Source organism: Rana temporaria, chromosome 6 (assembly GCF_905171775.1).
Source record: "Rana temporaria chromosome 6, aRanTem1.1, whole genome shotgun sequence".
NCBI lineage: Eukaryota > Metazoa > Chordata > Amphibia > Anura > Ranidae > Rana > Rana temporaria.
The window spans coordinates 88233155-88253327 of NC_053494.1; the positions used below are offsets into that span (position 1 = coordinate 88233155).

Sequence of the window (20173 nt, forward strand, 5' to 3'; positions counted from 1 at the left end):
GGGTGGCCGGGGGGGGGGGGGTGCAGGAGTTGTCCGGCCGCCATGGGAGAGACCTGTCAAAGTGGGCCAGTCTGGATGAAGTCCAGGGCCAAATTTTTGTCCCAGTCCAGCCATGTTACTAGGCAAACCATGTATCGCATGTTGTGCAGGTAAATTGTGGCTGAATACACACACACGTCCGGACTAGTGTCGTGAGTCTTGTGTTGGCCATTGTTAGTCCTGTTTGTCATATTGTTTTTTGGTAATTACCATTTCCTATATATGATGATTACCATTTTCATATAGCTCACCAACTACTGTACTTTTTATATACGTTTTTGATACTATTAATTAATAAATACTTTTTGTAGCTGAACATTCTCTTGATCAATCATTGTTGCTAATAGTAACCCCTTTAAGCCCCTTCAGGCCACTCCCCTTCCTTTCCCCTACCTTTTTAGCTATTAGTACCTGGTTACAGCAACAGAACCCATCAGGGTACATGATCTATTATGGGTTTTGACCAACTCTTACCCATATATCCGTGGTGACCTTGCGCATCCCCTTTCCCCCCTTGTCCCCCATATCTGATTAATTTACACTGTTACACAGATAATGTTCCTCTTGGTTTAGAATACCTTTGTTCATTTACTTGTAGTTCTATTGATCATGCAGTTTGCCAAGAGCAATGGAAATGAAGGTTCAGAAATGTTGTGCTAGCTTGCATGTAAGCATATATTGAAACGCAGAACTACTAATATACATATGTAAAATATACACATAAAATTATATACCTATGGGAATGGATGATATTTGGGAATACAAATCCAGCATTCGATTGCCGTCAGCATCAACAAGATAATTTCCACGGCTCTCTTCATAATTGCAGAAAAAATTCACAGCATCTGCATTCTGAGATTTAGGAATAAAAGAAAAAGCTTAAACAATTATAACTCACTAAAACTAAAGAGAAGTGCAAAGAAAAACCAACATTCATTGAGAAGCTATGAACCTAGTCTTTGTTTTTTTATTTTCATACAGGGATAAACAAAAGCTCATTATGGCAAGGTCAACAGAAAAAGTACAACACACATTTTCATAGCTCTGACTATAAAAAAAATACCATTGATGTGACATGTCTGTTTAATATTTGATTAAAGGGGTTGTAAAGGAAAAAATATTTTTTCATAATAAGCATCCTTTACCTGCAGACATTCCTCTTTTCACTTCCTCATTGTTAATTTTTGCTCAGAAGTTGCTCTATTTCTTCTCTGTTCTGTTCACTTCATGCTTGTCTGATTTTACTGACCACCGTGATGGGAGGCTTTACTGCGGTGGTCAGTAACGTGCTCACCCCCTCCTGGGAACTACATCTGTGTGGCAGGACACTCTCTACGTGTTAGAGACTTCAAGGAGGTGTGAATTACTGGGCGTGCCGCAATTCATACTGGGAAATGTAATTCTTACATGAACGAACGATGCAAACCAGGAAGTGAATGAGAGAACAGAAACTATAACGCCGGAGGTGATATAGATGAAGGAATTTAATAGGCATTTAATCGTTTTTTAACAGAATCATTACACTATTCTGTCTGTCTACCTTGCAAACATTAATTGTAGGCAAAAAAATGTTTTCCTTTAGTGACCCTTTAAGTGTATATGTATGTGGCATGCCTCTTACCTGTATGTTGTTAAGCTGTTTAATTAATTCCTAAAAAAAAAAAAAAAAAAAAAATCAAATTCACAATACAAAGTATTTACAGGTCATAATTAGAATGCACACAATAAAAGGTTCTCAAAGTTTACAAATTAAACAAGATAAAATCTGAACCTAAAGAAATAATGAAAAATAGACAAAATTTATCAAAATGTCTGAAGAAACATATGATCTTAAATTTTTCAATCCAATGCAAGACTATTCTGGTCTCGGAGAGTTTGATAAATAATACCATATCTGAGCAATCTAGGATCTTTCCATCCACCGCTAAAAGTGGAGCGTTGAGAAATTGCATTAGCTTTGTCTACTGGTGGGACTGTTACACTGCCAATACTACTGTATTATGCCTTAGGGAATGGTTCACACCAAAACTGCACAGAAACGCAGGTGCACCCATGCAGTTCCCTGCAGTGCAATTTTGTAGCTTATAAATTTGAATTGGCTACAAATTGCACGAGAATGTACAAAAAGTAGAGAATGTACAAAAAGTAGTGCATGCTCTACTTTCAAAAAACGCACCACACCAAAACACAGCAAAATGTACTGACACCCATAGCGAATTGCAAAGCAGTGCATTTCGAACGTGGTGCGGGAGATACACATGGAATGCACATTTCCCATATTGCGTTCTGGTGTGAACCAGCCCTACAACAAGAGAATTGTGACCTCTAAAGTTGCCTTTTATTCCAGGAGAAGACAATCCAATGGATACACTACAGCTGTTATATTCTGATTAAGCCCTGGTTCACACTGGTGCGATTTGACATGCAATTTGACATGTTAAAAATCGGCTAAATTTACCGGCAATGGCACCGGCATAATCAGTGCGATGCTGCATCTGCGGCGCTGTACCGATTTCAAAAAGTAGTTTCTGTACCACTTTTTGTGATTTTGGCCCACGATTTACATTGACATCTGTGCAGATGTCTCTGAAATCGCGGCCGAAATCAGGACGGACAAGCGGGAGTGAAATCATGCGAGTTCAGCTGAACTCTCACGGCTTCATTTCCACAGCCCAGTGTGAACCTGGGCTGAATTACAACTTGTAGCAGGACCCAATGTAAGGAGTGTCATACAAATTTCTCAAGGTGAAAAATTGCAGGAGCTTTAGACTATTACAATCGGTTTCCACTTTCTTATTCTACAGAATACGTGTAGTGGTTTTGCACTTTTTATAGGAATGAGGTTTTCTACCTTTCTTTTTAAATTGATTAAAGCAAGGACTGATAATAGAGGTCGACCGATATGGGTTTTTCTCTGGCCGATGCCGATATTTCGAAATTGGGGAGGCCGAAGGCCGATATATGATGCTGATTTTTGCGGCCGATATTTTGGGCCGATTTTTGGATTGGGAATGCGTTGTGGAGGGGGGATGGATAGTGCTGGGCGTGGGTGAGCGACTGAGACCCCAGAGTAGTAGCCACAATAGGCCGCAAGACAGACCCCAGCATGGTAAACATGGCAAGGGCCAGTACTTCGGATCTTCTAACAGCCAGATCCATACAAGCGGGGACTCCCGCAATAGGGAGAGTGGTCACCTATACATGAGACCCGGAGGGTCCACCACTGATTTGTGTGATCCAAAAAAAAAAACCTGTGTGCGCCATAGATACAGCACTAGGGGTCAGGACTGCACAAAGATGGTCGCCCGCTGCACATGGCGTGGCTACGAAAAAATGGCCGACAATGGTAGTTTTTAATGTAATCGAAAACCTCCCAAAAATGGCGCCAGCGTCGGCCAGACGGCGGCAAAACGCCACATTTTAAACAGAGAAAGCCTCCTAAGATTTTACAGTGAAAACCCCCCACAGGAAAACCCAGTAACAAACAATAAAATGCCAGATAACACAGCCCCCTCAGGAAAGCCCCCCCCCCAGGACAGCATGCCTTAGCAATGCAGCAAGGGAAAGGAGCAGGGAAGGGAGGGGAAGAGGACCCCCGAACCCCAGGAATGTCCAGCCGTACCTACCCACCGAAACGGGAGGGACTGTACTTACCCATCCGAGAGAGGACAAGCTGATGCATTCCCGACAGAACTACAACCGCAATGGAGGTAGCTGTCGGCCTGGTCCACTGTGAGTGAGACAACACCACAGCCCAGTCATATGTGGACCTCGGAGCAAAGCTCACCGGCCACCCCAGGAGCCATGGGGTATGGTGTGGCAGACCCAGCCTCTTTGCAAAGGTGTGCCCACGCTTGCTGGTCGGACTTAGTAGACTACAAGGATCTATATTATCCAGCCTGTCTCTCAGCCGACAGTTGAAAGAAGATTCTTCAAGAAAAGATAAAATAAAACAAAATAAAATAAAATTTCTCCTCAGGGCGCTGGGCCCAAAGGGAGCCATACGTCCTTCTCCTTTGCTAGGCAGAACAAAACTGAGGCTGCAGCTGCAGTGAGGAGGGTTATGTCTGGAGGGACCGCCCCCTGGGCGGGGCTGTTCAACTCTGTTAGTGTAACATGTATTTAATTATCTAACATGTTTCTGCCTAGTCCTCTCCTGTAAACAGGGAACATAACCCACTTGTCAAGACTTAAGGAGCTGTGTTCGTCCATGGACGATAAGAGAAAGTTAGCTTATTTATGTTTAAATAAGTCGTCTCACTTTAAGGTTTCCTGTCTTCCAGGGGACAAAGAACATAGTATTGTATTGTAGTATATACATAGTACATGTATACATAGTATTGTGTCCCATCTTTCTTCGTTGTATAATTAAAAAAAAAAAAAAGACACAAGTCCATCTAGTTCAACCAATAAGTGCCAAGATAAGCTACGTGGTCAGACAGGATGCCATCCCCCCCCCCACAGTTGTCTGACCAGCAGCTAGCAAAGAGATGAAAACTGAGGTCTGACTGATGGCGCTAGTCTCCAGCTTGCCTGAGACCAGCGCCATCACTATACTTTAATAGCAGAGCAGAGCACAACTCACAGCCTGTGCTGCACTGTTTGTATAGACACCACACAAAAGTAAAGCCCAACCCCAAATACGGTTCATAGAAAAAAAATTACTCACTGTAGTGCCTCAGGAAAGTATTTTCGCTTGTCCATGTTGCTGCCCTGCAGATTTGGTCGATCGAAGCACCTGCCTTCTCCGTCCAGGAGGTTGCCAGTGATCTAGTTGAATGAGCTTAAGGCCCCTTTCAGACTGGGATGGGAGCTGCGGTGGCGGTAGAACGCCGTTAAAAATAGCGGCGCCGGGATTACCGCGGGAATCAGCTGCTAGCAGTGCGGTATTAACCCCCGCTAGCGGCCGATAAAGGGTTAATACCGCCCGCAATGCGCCTCTATAGAGGCGCATTGCGAGCGGTATTGCCGCGGTTTCCCATTGTTTTCAATGGGAAGGAGCGGTATACATGCCGCTCCTCTCACCGCTCCAAAGATGCTGCTGACAGGAGATTTTTTTGTCTCCCGCCAGCGCATCGCCTCAGTGTGAAAGCCCTCGGGCTTTCAGATTGAGTCTGCAGTGAAGGAGTTTTTCAGGCGGGATAGCAGCGCTATTTTTAGCGCTGTACCGCCTGAAAAACTCCTCAATGTGAAAGGGGCCTTAAGGTGAGCTGGGGATAGGTCTACCTGAGTGCTCATAGGCTATTGCGATAGTCTGTTTAATCCACCTGGCTATCGTCAGCTTGGAGGCTGGAAGACCCTTTCTCTGGCCACCGAAACTAACCAATAGATGGTTTGATCTCCTAAAACATTTCACTCTCTCCGGATAGACCAGAAGACAACGTCCAACGTCTAATAAATGACATTTTTCCTCTATCATTTTTGGGATTATGACAAAATGAGGGAAGTATAATTTCCTGTGACCTATGGAAATTCGAGGTCACTTTCGGTAAATACAAAGGATCCTGCCTAAGGATTACCCTATTCTCTAGGAGCAACAGAAAAGGCTCTTTAATTGTCAGGTTCTGTAGGTCACCAACCCTTCTGGCACAAGTTAGGGCATCTAATACCAGGGATAAGTCTCATGGTGGGAATCTGTTTGTTCTCACCGGGGTTACCCTCTCCCTGGCTGACAAGAATCCCTTGATGAGGGGGGTTCAGGGTGAGTCTAACATCAAAGAATACAGATAAGGCTGCCACCTGAACTCAGAGTATTGAATGCAAACCCCTGGTCGACCCCCTCCTGGAGGAAGTCCGGGACCGTAGGTACTGTTTGGAGGGTGCTCTCCCTAGCCTGAGCCCAGTGAGAGAAGACCTTCCAAACTTTAGCATAAATCTGTCTAGTGATTGGTTTCCTACTTGGTAAAAGCGTATCAATCACTTCCTCTGAACATCCCCTACTCCTGAAGATCTCCCTCTCAAACACCAGTCCATCAGGGAAAGGAACCCTGGGTCAGGATGTAAAACTGGTCCCAGGCAAAGGACATCTCATCAGGACAGGAGAGGCAACGGAGGAGCGACTGACCACCTCTTTAGGGTGGGGAACCATGCCCGCTTCGGCCACCAGGGTGCAATCAGAATAAGGCACCCGTTTGACTGGGACAGCTTTTGTAACACCCTGGGAACGAGCACCAGGGGAGGGAACGCGCAAGCCAAGCTGAAATCTCAGCTCTGGCCCAAAGCATCTACCCCCTGGGAGCTCTGCTCCCTGGTGAGAGAAAATAACTTTTCTGTTCTTCCGGCAAGCAAACAAATCTATTTCTATATTGCCAAAGTGTTGGCCTACCAGAGAGAAAACTTTGTTGTTCAGCTCCCACTCTCCCTGAAGAATGGGCTGCCTGCTGAGGAAGTCTGCCTGAGTATTGAGGGACCCTCTTATATGGACTGCCGATACAGAGGATATTATCTTCTCTGCTTCCCCCAGGATTTGCTGGGCAAGCTTCATTAGTACAGTATGTGGGACCTTGTTCCTCCCTGGTGGTTTAGGTAGGACACAGCCACTGTGCTGTCCTAGGAGATCTGTACTTCCCTCCCCAGGACCTGGTCCTTGAAAAAGTCCAACGCTTTTTCGACTGCCAGGATCTCCCTGAAATTGGAGGAAGCCCTGCTCTGCTCCTGATTCCTAAGTCCCTGGGCGTAGATATCTCCCAAGTGAGCTCCCCAGCCCCAGGCACTTGCGTCCATTGTCACACTCAACGGATCTAGTTGGGTCCAGGCCCGACCCCACGACAGGTTGCTTAGACTGAGCCACCAGTCTAGGGAACTTCTTGTGTCCAGGGATTCCCTTCGAACATCCCAGGAGGAGCGAAGGAATCCCTGGAGCCCTCGAGAGTGGAACTGGGCCCAGGGTACTGCTGGAACCCATATGGAAGAAAAATAAATATATTTCTAATATATTTATAAAAAAATATATTGGCCTACGCTAATATATTTTTACATGTATTCCAAAAATGTAAATTAAAATATATTTTCCAAAGGCATATATTTGTCAATATATTTTTTAAATAGATTTTCCAGATATTTTTGAAAAGCTTAAAAAAATGCATTTAAACATATATTTTTAAATATATTTGTAAATGCATTCCAAAAATATATTTTAAATGTATTTTCCAAAGACATATATTGGAAAATATATTTTTCATATTTTTTTAACACATAAAAAAGTAATTTCAACATATGTTTTTACATATATTTGTAAATGCGTTCCCAAAATATAATTTAAATATATTTTCCAAAGGCATATATGTGAAAATATATGTTTATAAATATATTTGCCAGATGTTTTTGAATATCTAAAAAAAAAAATTCATTTTAACATATATCTTTAAATATACTTGTAAATGCATTCCAAAAATATAATTTAAATGTATTTTCCAAAGACATATTGGAAAATATATTTTTAAAATATATTCTTCAAAATTTTTAACATATAAAAAAGTAATTTCAACATATATTTCTACATATATTTGTAAATGCATTCCAAAAATATAATTAAAATTTATTTTTAAAATATGTTTTTCTGAAAATATTTAGGGCCAGATCCTCAAAAGGGATACGCCGGCGTATCTACTGATACGCCGTTGTATCCCTGTTTCTATCTTTGGAACTGATCCACAGAATCAGTTTCCAAGAGATAGACAGAAGATCCGACATGTGTAAGGGACTTGCACTGCCGGATCTTAGGATGCAGTACCGCATCCGCCGCTGGGGGCATTTTGCGTCGAAATGCCGCCTCGGGTATGCAAATTAGCACTTACGGAGATCCACGAAGCTTTTCAGCTTCGTTTTTTTCTCCGTAAGTTTTAGTTTGCAATTGTAAAATTAGGGCTGCTTTTACAAAGTGTATACTGTTTACACCTTGTAAAAGCAGACCCTTCTGTTCAGCGACGCGTTTTTTTTTTGTTTTAAATTTTTTTTTTCGCCGTGTCTTTTTTTTTTTTCGACGCAACATTATTGACCCGGCGCGATCCACAAAGCTTGGCATAACGTCATTTCGCGCTATGCACGTCGGGAAAATGACGTCACGAGCATGCGCAGTATGGCCGGCGCGGGAGCGCGCCTAATTTAAATGGGAATCGCCCCCATTTGAAGAGGAACGCCTTGCGCCGGCGGAATTTAAGTTACACAGCCGAAAATTTCTAGGTAAGTGCTTTGTGGATCGGGCACTTAGGTAGAAATTTTTTTTTTTTGTACTTTATATGTTTATTTGTTTTTTTCTTTTCTTTACATAAAACAGCATATGGAAAGGCACAGGGCAAATACTCTGCCAAAAACAAACATGAATACAATCCTCTTGACAAAAAAAATACATACATATTCGCTCTGGACCCTCCCATAAACTCCCTCACTAAATCTTCCCACTCTAACCCTTTTCTTAGTCATCACTCTCTCTCACAGAGAGACAAGTGATGCATCTGCCCTTTCCCAGCTCCCCCCCTCAAAAGACGAGAGAAAAAAAAAAAAAAAAGAGAAAAAAAAGAAAAAAAGATAAAAGAGGGGGAGAGAGAAGGGGAGCCCCATCCTCTCCCTCCCTTAAACCACAATTCATAACAGGAAAGTCGGTTTATCCTTCATATTATATTTTACATTATAATTCCCTGCGCGTATCCGATTCTTCATTTATCAGGTTCAGTCATTAATCTTTTCCCCTCATCTGAATTTTTAAACAAATTCCAGCTCTTCCACGTTTCTTTGTATAGTTTATTTTTACCCTTAGCTGAGAGAACTAGGTCTTCCATAGCTTCTATATCTCTAACTCTATTTATCCACTCTAAAACTGTTGGTGACGTAGTATCCCTCCACCGTAAGGGTATACCTGCTTTAGCTGCATTCACCAAATGGCACAGTACTGAGTTCCGATAAGTCTGAACTGGAATCTCAGATAGGTGAAGTAGGAAAAAAGCGGGATCATTGGGTATTTTTAACTCAGAAATTTTTTGCAAGATTCTCATAATTGACAACCAATAAACTCTTATTTTTTTACAAAACCAAAATATATGAATCAATGTCCCGCTTTCTTCTCCACATCTCCAACATCTGTCAGAATTTTCATTGCAGAATTTTTTGAGTCGTACTGGAGTATGGTACCACTGCATCAAGATTTTATAGTTTAATTCTTGAATTCGTGTACAGATTGAAGAGTTTAGAGTCAAAAAGATAATCTGTTTACGTTGTAATGCAGAGAAGGTCCTATCTAGGTCCTTCTCCCATTTGTTAAGGCCTGGTATCTCCTGATCCTCCCTAAATTTATTTAATAGTCCATACATTTTAGAGATCCCTCGGGCTAGTGGTTCTAAATCATTACAGTACGACTCAAAGATTGTTAACTGACGATGAAAATTACTTCCCGGGCCTAATGATCTAAAAAAATTACTTAATTGCAACGCCTGCCAGATATTGACTTCAAAAGGGCCTCCTATTTGTATTAATGTTTTAATCGATGGCCAGTTTTCTGATATAATAAAATGTGAGGCCTGATATACTCCTTTCTCTATTAATAACAGGAAAGATCCTCTTTCATTACCCGGACTAAAACTTGGGTTCCCCAATATGGGAAACAAAGGTGATCGCACTGTAGAAAAGTTCCCGTTTTGGCATATACGTGCAGTAATTTTTAGTGTTGTGCCAATTATAGGGTGATTTTTAAGAGGAGCCGGTAATACTGTATAGCACCAAGGTGCTCTACCTAAAGGAACTGTGCTCAGCTGTTGTTCTATGTCAACCCACCTCTTAGATCTAACATGTTTACACCAGTCCACTAATCTAGATAGATGTACTGCATAATAATACTTAAATATATCTGGGACCCCCATTCCACCAAGATTCTTAGGCATAGTCAACAGATCTCTTTTAATCCTAGGACGTTTCCCGGCCCAGATAAAATTCATAAATAAACTACGTATCTGACGCAAAAAAGTCACTGGAATCTTAATTGGTAGCGCCTGAAGTAAATACAACATTTTCGGAAGAACGGACATTTTGATTATACTAATGCGGCCAAACCAAGAATGGGAACCAAGTCGCCATTTGTCAAGTAGGGCTCGTAATAGATTATACATTGGTAAAAAATTCATTTTAAAAATGTCCTTTTCTTTTGATGGAATATTTGTGCCCAAGTATCTAAGCATTGGACTCCATTTAAAACAAAAATTCGCCCGAATGGAATCCCGGGAAAGAGGGGATAGTGACATGCTCATGGCCTCTGATTTAGTCTGATTTATTTTTAAATTAGAGAGAGTGCCATATTTCTCAATCTCACTCAGCAAAGTAGGGAGAGAAATATGAGGCTCGGTTACTGAAAAAAGCATATCATCCGCATAAGCAGAAACCTTGTGGATTCCTTCCCCAACCCTAATTCCCTGTATATCCGGATTCAGGCGAATTCTGTTCAGCAATGGTTCCAAAGAGAGAACGAAGAGAAGGGGTGAGAGGGGGCAGCCCTGGCGAGTACCATTCGAGATGCTGAAGGGTTCAGAAAGGACCCCATTTGCCTTTACAACCGCTTGAGGGTTTGTATAAACACTTTTAATCCAGCTAATCATTCGTTCTCCCATTCCTATTTGTTTCAGCACCTCAAATAAGAACCGCCAGTCTACCCTATCAAACGCCCTCTCCGCGTCTGTATTTAAAAATACACACGGTATTTTTTTATCATTTACCTGGTTAATCAAATTAAGAACTTTTGTTGTATTATCTCTACCTTCTCTCGTGGGGACGAACCCTACTTGGTCTAAATCTATTATTTGGGGGATCCATGATTGTATTCTGGTTGCTAATATTTTCGTAAATATTTTTAAATCTGTGTTCAGTAACGAGATGGGTCTGTAACCTCCACAATCCGCCGGGTCCTTCCCCTCTTTTGGAATTAACGTAATATGTGCTCTCAGGGTATACATAGGGAATGTGGAAGTCAGACCCACCGCATTAAAGACTTTTGTCATTTGTTTACTTAGCAACTCAGAAAATTCTCTGTAGTAACTTATAGTAAAGCCATCCGGACCAGGAGATTTTCCAGATTTGAATGATTTTAATACTTCAGTCACTTCTTTTACCGTAATAGGAGTGTCCAGACTATAACGGGCTGGTGAGGGTAATCTCGTCATACCTGTCGAGGTTAGATATTCTGCTATCCTGGACTGAGGGGAAGTAGCGTGAGGCAAGTTATACAGAGTAGCATAATAATTCCCGAATGTCTGGGCAATATCTTTAGGTATCTGTTTTAAATGTCCCTCTTTATCTTTTATTTGTGATATATAAGTTGACCTATTCTTTTCTTTAATTTTCCCTGCTAACAATCTGCCACATTTATCTCCTATTTCATAATCTATTTGTTTCCCTCGTTGGATTAGGGCTTTTGCTTTAAACCGTAAGATCTCCGACAGTTGTCTTCTCAGATGTCCCAGCTCCCTACCTACTGATGCTGTCTGTATCTTTTTATGCTGTGTTTCTAAGGTCTGGATCTCATCTAATAATTCTTTGGTCTGTTTTTCCCTTTTCTTTTTCAAAATTGCTCCATGTTTGATTAAAATTCCTCTGATCACGGCCTTGTGTGCCTCCCAAATCATACCTGGGTCACTCTCAGGAATGTCGTTTATCTGAAAATATGCTATCATTTCTTTAGATACATCGTCCCTTACTTCAGGATTTTGAAGAAGGCTTTCATTCAATCGCCAGCATCCCTTACGTTGAGTGGCCAGGTTAGACAGGGAGAGACGCAACGAAACCGGAGCATGGTCCGACCATGTTATATTTCCGATTATGATTTCTGTAACGTCTGAAATTAAATAGTGTGGAATCAAAAACATGTCAATACGCGAGTACACTTGATGTGGGTTGGAAAAAAAAGTATAATCTCGTTCTTTTGTATGTAAAGTCCTCCAGGCATCTACCACTTGCATTTCATGCATTTTTTGTAGTATACTTCTTCGGACCCGACAGGGGACAGCTGAAGTTCCTGAGGAGGTGTCGATTCTAGGATCTAGGGGGATGTTGAAGTCCCCTCCCAGAATCAATCTCCCCTCTATAAAATCCCTTAATTCTGAAAGAATTTTTTTAACAAACTGGTCCTGCTGTTTATTTGGTACATAGATTGTTGCTAATGTTACCTTAATGTTTCCAATGCTTCCTTTAAGGAAAAGAAATCTCACTTAGGTAGAAATTTTAAGGCAGTGTAACTTAAATGGGAATTTTTACGTTACGCCGGCTCTTTGTGGATCTGGCCCTTAATGTCTAATAAAGACATTTCAACACATATTTTTTCTGATATTTTTGTAATATTGACTTAGATAACATTCTGAATACATTTATAGGAGACCCACTCCCATTTTAATATGGTTTGTTTTACTCTTTTAAAATACAAAATAAAATAAAAACCAAATATTTTTTTAACCACTTCCATACCGGGCCTATTTTGGCACTTTTCTGCTACATGCATAAATCATAATTTTTTTGTTATAAAATTAGTCAGAACCCCCAAATACTATATATGTTTTTTTAGCAGACACCCTAGGGAACAAAATGCCGGCCATTGCAACTTTTTATCTCGCACAGTATTTGCGCAATAATTTTTCAAACGCCTTTTTTTTGGGGGAAAAAACGTTTTTTGTGAATTAAAAAATAACAAAACAGTAAGGTTAGCCCAATTTTTTTGTATAATGTGAAAGATGAAGTTACGCCGAGTAAATAGATACCCAACATGTCACGCTTTAAAATTGCGCACACTCATGGAATGGCGCCAAACTTCAGTACTTAAAAATCTCCATAGGCGTTGCTTATTTTTTTTTTACAAGTTACAAATTTAGAGTTACAGAGGAGGTCTAGAGCTAGAATTGCTGCTGGCGCTCTAACGCACGCGGCGATACCTCACATGTGTGGTTTGAACAGCGTTTACTTACGTTTGTTTGTGTTTTTTTTATTATTTTATTTTTTATTTTACTCAATTTCTTTTAGTTTTACACTTTTTTTTTTACAGTTTTTTTTTTGATCACTTTTATTCCTATTACAAGGAATGTAAACATCCCTTGTAATAGGAATGGTTTGTGACAGGTACTCTTTATGGAGAGATGCGGGGTCAATAAGACCCCACATCTCTCCTCCAGACTGGAAAGCATTAGATCGTGAAAAAAATGCTTTCAGCCGCGATTGCGGCTGGGTTTACATTCCAGGACCCGGGCGTGACGTCATAACATCTCGCCCGGGCCTCCGAAGATCATAGAGATGACTGGTGACCATCTGGTCACCAGTCAACTCTATGGTTTCCATCGGACGCCGGCGGATCGTTTCTCCGGGTCTCCGATGGCAAAGGAGAGCCCGGAGAAGCACCGGATGGCGGCGCGTCCCCTCCCGCCACCTATAAGAACGATCAAGCGGTGGAACCGCCGCTATGATCGTTCTTATGGTGCACAGAATCGCCGGCTGAAGAGATGGATATCTGAATGATGCCTGTGGCTGCAGGCATCATTCAGATATCCCCACTGAAAGTCCAGGACGTCATATGACGTCCTTGGGCTGGAAGTGGTTAAATAAGATTTCAAGCACATAATCCATTTAATACAAAGCAGATGAACCTCTCGCATCCACTTTCCATTCCCAAATAATTTGCATACAAGTCATTCTAAATTGAGAAAGCTTGTCGGCTGACCAGCAAAATGTCTTAAAATACAGCAAGTCCAGTTAGCTTGATTTATTGATTGACCTGAATGAATGAGAACCTTCACAGACATTCACCTCCACAGTCCAAGGATCTTGTCTGCTTACAGAGTACCGAGATAAACTCTGGATATAAATCTTCAATGTTCTGTTTAATTACCAAACTCGCTCATCCACGTCTTTATGTACCTTGCTTTGTGCATTGGTGGGCAGTCATGTTGGAACAGGAAGGGGCCATCCCCAAACATGTTTCTACAAAGTTGAGAGCATGAAATTGTCCAAAATGTCTTGGTATGCTGACGCCTTAAGGCCTCGTACAGACGGACGGACTGTTCGCTGAAAACGGTCCGCCGGACTGTTTTCAGCGGACATGTCCGCCCGGAGATTTCTGTCTGATGGTTGTACACACCATCAGACAGAAATCCGCGCGTACACGATACGCGGTGACGAGGCCGCGGCGACGTGCGCGGCCTTGGAAGTTCAATGCTTCCACGCATTCGTCAAAGGGACATGTACGGTGAGTCTGTACAGACGACCGAACATGTCCGACGGACAGGCTTCCAGCGGACATGTTTCTTAGCATGCTAAGAAACATTTGTCCGCTGCAAAACGGTCGGCTGGACAAATGTCCGCTTGAAACCTGTCCGGTCGGCCATACACACGACCGAACATGTCTGCTGAAACTGGTCCGCGGACCAGTTTCAGCAGACATGTTCAGTCGTGTGTACGGGGGGTAAGAGTTCCCTTCACTGGAACTAAGGGGCCAGGCCGAACCCCTGAAAAAACAACCACACACCATAATCCCCCCTCCACCAAATGATTTGGACCATAAAGCAATGTCCATAAAGACATGGTTGAGCGAGTTTGGGGTGGAGGAACTTGACTGGCCTGCACAGAGTCCTGACCTCAACCTGATAGGACACCTGTTATATCCTCTGTGTTGTGAGGGACACAAGACTCTGGTCTGGAACAATGGATGTTTATTCAGTACAGGTTGTACACTTTCTACATGTGCTCTCTCTAAGATGGCTACTATGCCCCTTGTCATCACTGCTGGGTGGAGCCAGCCTTAAAGTGCCAGTACATGTGAAACCCTTCAGGTATAACACCTTCCATCCATCCCTAAAAAAAAACAAAAAACAAAAAAAAACACAACAAAACAATAACAGGCACAAAACATTAACCGATAACTGTCCAATAACAGTCCTCCAAACACAGGAGAATTACGGGACTTCAAGCTTCCAGGAACAGTTGCTGGGTTAATATGTCATCGGATCACTTTCGTCGGCCCCGTCGAAAGTCTCGTAACCGCTCTTGCAACTGAAACCGGTCAGGAGGGCGACAGTGTCGTTGAGGCCGGGCATCCAGCGATTCGGGACCGGAGGAAACAGGGCTGGCCGGAATGGGTACCGGCAGGGCCAAGAAGGGATCCCCCAGCTCAGAGGGTAAACAGACCTCCGGACCAGAGCTGGAGGGCTTTGTTGGAGCTGAGTTTAAAAGTTCAGAGTCCCCACAATCATCAGTCTCTGTGCATCCTGATTCGCTGGGAGCAGATCCTTGAGATACTGGTGGTTCAGCCGGCATCAGGGATTCGGGCAGTTGAGAACGAGGACGCAGTTGGTCCGCATGACGTCTGCAAATGGAACCATCTTCCAGGCGGACCTTGTACATCTTGGGTCCCAAAGTCTCTGCAATGACAGCAGGAAGCCAACGGGTGTTGGAAGCCCCATAAGATCAGGCCCATACCTTTTGTTGGGCTGTGAATCGGGGGAGCTCGTTGTGTTTGACCATCTTGTCTTGGGACTGTAGTACATGTTCCTGGACTGTTTGAGGGCGGAGCATATCCAAAACAGTCCATGGCTGCCGCCCCAGAAGGAGTTCTGCTGGAGTTTTCCCAGTGGTTGCATGTGGTGTGTTTCTGTAAGCAGAAAGGAAGGAGTCCAGCTGCTGGGGTGACAGGGACTGTTTACTTGCAGCCACTGTAGCTTTGAAATAGCGTTTAAAAGTCTGCACAAACCGCTCTGCTTGACCATTTGTAGCCGGGTGGTAAGGTGCGGTCAACTTGTGCTTGATGTTGTGGGCAGTCAGGAAACGCTGAAACTCCTGACTGGTGAATTGTGCACCGTTGTCTGTGACGATTTCTCTGGGGTATCCAAACGTAGCAGCGAGATGTAACAGTATGGAAACCGTTGCCTTAGTCGTTGGCTGAGTAACAGGAATGACCTCAGGCCACTTTGAATGGGCGTCCACTATGATCAAGAAGGTGTGTCCTCTGATCGGGCCTGCAAAGTCCAAGTGTAGGCGAAACCAAGGAACCGTGGGCCAAGTCCAGGGCTGGACGCACCCTTTGAGGAGGGTCTCTTGCCGTTTGTGCACATCCAGCACAAGCATTCACATATGTTGTGATATCTGAGTCTAGGTTTGGCCACCACACATAGCCTCTGGCCTTTTGTTTCATACGTGTGCTCCCAGGATGACCAGTATGTAGCAAGTCCAGAATGTGTCTCCGGAGGGTCTGTGGAATGATCACTCGGTCTCCCCATAAAACACAGTTGCCAGCCACAGTTAATTTCATACGCTTACGGAAATAAGGTTCATACTCCTGTGTGACAGTTGCAGGCCAACCGGACCGTACCCAGGAGAGTATTGTTTTCAGAAAGGTATCCTTGGTTGTATGGGCTGCTATCTCCCCAGAAGACAAGAAGGACATGCTGGTGTAACGACAACTCTTGACCAGTGGAGAAGAGTCCATGGACCTCCCTGTCAGTCGGGACATAGCGTCCGCATTAGCATTGGCATCATGACCACGATACTGAATTTTGTAGCTGTATGCCCCCAAGAACAGGGCATAACGTTGGAGGCGGGCAGCAGTAGTCTGGGAGATGCCTTTCTCAGGGCTAAAGATCTAAAGGAGTGGTTTATGGTCCGTCAGTATGGTGAATTCCCTACCATACAGGTAAAGATGAAACTTCTTAATTGCCCATATCAGCGCAAGTGCCTCTTTGTCAATGTGTGAGTAATTGCTTTCTGCTTTTGTCAAAGACCTGGAGGCAAATGCCACTGGTTTTTCTGACCATCTGGTAAGATGTGGGATAGTACCGCCCCCAGACCATAGGGTGAGGCATCACAAGCCAAGGTGAGAGGCTTCTGGAGGTCATAGTGCACAAGCATGCGTGACGCCAACAGCTTCCGCTTAGAAACTTCAAAAGCATGTTTGCATGCAGCCGACCAGTCCCATCTGGAGTGTTTCTCCAAAAGCTTGTTCAACGGAAACAAGGTGTGTGCCAGATCTGGCAGGAATTTGTGGTAATAGTTCAGCAAGCCAAGGTATGATCGCAGCTGCTGGACGTTGGTTGGGGCTGGAGCTTTGACTTAAGCATCAACCTTGGCTTCTGTGGTGTGTATACCTTCTGCATCCACAAGGTGGCCACAAAACTCCAATTTAGGCACCATGAATTGGCATTTTGCTAAGTTCACTTTCAGACCCTGTTCTTGGAGTCTCGCCAACACAAGCTCCACATTCTGCTTGTGTTCCTGGTCGGTCCGTCCTGTAATGAGCATGTCATCTAGCAGGCACTGAGTGAAAGGAATGTCCGCCAAAATCTCGTCCATTTTTCGTTGCCAAATGGCAGGGGCAGAGGCTACCCCAAACACCATCCGATTATATTCATACAGTTCCTTGTGGGTGTTGATGGTCAGAAACTTGCGGGAAGAAGGATGGACCTCAAACTGTAAATATGCTTGTTTGAGATCAAGCTTGGTGAACTTTTGACCCTCTGCAAGAGAGGCAAAAATGTCATCTACTCTGAGTAGGGGATACTGGTCTATTTCCAGTTGAGAGTTCAGTGCCATGCGGAAATCGCCACAAATGCGCAAGTCCCCATTCGCTTTCTTTACCGGTACAACTGGTGATGCCCACTCGCTGTGCTCTACCTTTGAGATGACACCTTGTTCCTCCAGCCGACTTAGTTCTGCTTCCACACCTGCTCGGAGTGCGAAAGGTACTGTCCGAGCTTTGAAGAACTTAGGCTGAGCGTTGGGTTTCAGCTTGAGTCTCACACAGTCATGCTTTATTTTTCCCAACTAGTCATCAAAAATCTTTGGGAACCGCTGCTTCAGGGACACCACCCATCCCTCATTATCTCCTAATGGAATGGTAACGGTGTTACAGGGACTTATGGCGATGTCTGGCATACCAAAGTGAGCAACCCAGTCTCTCCCAAATAGAGGGGGTCCCCCATTTTCTAGGATATATAATGGCAGTCTCTTTTTCTGACCCTTGTACAATACCTTTACTTTTGCGTAACCCAGTGGGTGGAGTATCTGCTTTGAGTATGTCTGCAGTTTGATTGGTGTTGGGCGGACAGTTTTTCGGGTCTGAAGTTGTCTCCATTGTTTCTGGGTGATAACTGAAACTGCTGCTCCTGTGTCTACATCCATCTTGAGTCTCTTTCCCTCAACGGTTACATCTACAGTCATTGCGGAGGGTGCTGAATGCATATGATGTATGTCTAACCTGTGGAGCACTTCCTCATCCTCTGACTCAGATGATGATGTATATCTTCCCACCATATATGTCTTTGCCCTGGGGTTCAGAGGTTGTTTATCTTGCACCTTCTTGCTACGGCAAACTCGTTTCAGATGGCCGGTCCTACCGAAATTATGACAGGTCTGATCCTTAAACCGGCAGACTTTGTGATCATGGTCTGTATTCCCACAACGGTAGCAAGCTGACTCCCGGCTTGGTGGGGGTCTGTATTTCCAGTTTGCAGCAGTTGGCTTGACTGCTGTTCTGAAAACTTCCTGCTTCGCCTCTTCCCTTCTGCTCTGGGGGTTTAATTCCTCTGTATCTTTCACAGCCATTTCCATCACTGAAGCTATCTCAATTGCCTTTGTAAGGGTAAGGTCTTTCTCTGTTAACAGTCTCTTTTGTGTTGACTCACAATTCAGTCCCATGACAAACTTATCTCTCAGTGCAGTAGGTAGGTAGTCCCCAAAAGAACATGTAGAGGCTAGTCTGCGAAGGGCGAGCACATAAACTTTAATCTCTTCACCTGTCTGCTGCTGCCTCTGATAGAAGCGAAATCTTTCTGCAATTTCTAGTGGTTTTGGCTGGAAGTGATCCTCTAGCAGTGTCAGCAGCTCTGCCAATGTCTTAGCTGCTGGTTTTACAGGGGAAAGCAGATCCCTCAGAGTGTCATATGTCTTGGCCCCAACCACTGTCAGAAACACTGCTACTTGCCTGTTGTCTGGGATGTCATTTGCACTGAAATACTGTTCCAGTCTCTCAACCCAGGAACTCCAGGATGTCTGTCCTCCATCAAACTCACTTAATGTCCCGATTAATGACATTTGCCTGCTGGGATCTGTGATTGCTTTTATCCAGGTGACAATCCACAATGTCTTTGTCTCTCTCTCAGACTGATAGACACTTTGTAAATCCCATCCTCGTCGCCACCGTTATATCCTCTGTGTTGTGAGGGACACAAGACTCTGGTCTGGAACAATGGATGTTTATTCAGTACAGGTTGTACACTGCAACATGCATCTCAGGACAATACATATCTCTGCTTTCTACATGTGCTCTCTCTAAGATGGCTACTATGCCCCTTGACCCTTGTCATCACTGCTGGGTGGAGCCAGCCTTAAAGTGCCAGTACATGTGGAACCCTTCAGGTATAACAACACCTTTGGGATGAATTTGTGTGGAGACTGCGAGCCAGGCCTTCTCATTCCCATAGACACTCCTAAACCTTGTGGACAGTCTTTCCTGAGGAGTTGAAGCTGTTAGACTGGGATACCATTAAAGTTCATGTGCGTGTAAAGGCAGGTGCCCAAATACTTTTGGCAATATAGTATATATATTGTATATTCTTTTTATACGAAGTCCAGTCCATTGTTGGTACTTAGTACCTGCCGAAGGGCAATTCCAGCAGCCAATTAAAAGGAATTGAGATATTAAAGTTCCCCCCAACACAAAATGAAAAGTCAGCAACTCCACATACTGTACACATACTGCAGCTGCTGACTTTTAATATTAGGGCACTTACCTGTCCTGGAATCTGGCGATGTTGGCACCCCAGCCAATCTTTCCATCGGCTCTTGGGTGCTGCCGCCGCCATTGCCTATAGGGCCAATTCACACCACATGCAGTCCAGCACGTTTTAATTCTGCATGGAAAGCAGGTTATATGGTTTTCAATGGCACAGTTCACACCCGTGCTTGCAGCTCCAGTGCCTTCCAGTTCCAGAAAAAAAAGTAGAACATGCTGCATTTTTCCTGCACTGGAACATTGTAAAACCCAACCAAAACGCACGGGAATGCACCTGAACACACACATGTCCTCAATTAACCACTAGGGTACCGCACGCCGTCAAATGACGGCGGGCGGAATACCCTATTGTTCTGACAGGACATCATATGACGTCCTGTCATTTAAAGCCTCACT

At 43.7% G+C, this 20173-nt stretch overlaps 1 protein-coding gene across 2 annotated transcripts in view; it reads right to left on the minus strand.

Moving 5' to 3' along the window:
* Positions 1-20173, minus strand: part of ABAT (4-aminobutyrate aminotransferase) — a 396642-nt gene that overhangs the window by 180214 nt on the left and 196255 nt on the right. For both annotated transcript variants that reach the window (XM_040356981.1, XM_040356980.1), the window contains exons 4-5: positions 1661-1690; positions 774-891 (exon numbers count right to left, since the gene is read on the minus strand). In XM_040356981.1, the coding sequence (XP_040212915.1) occupies positions 774-891; positions 1661-1690 (148 nt within the window). The remainder of the gene's footprint in view (positions 1-773; positions 892-1660; positions 1691-20173) is intronic.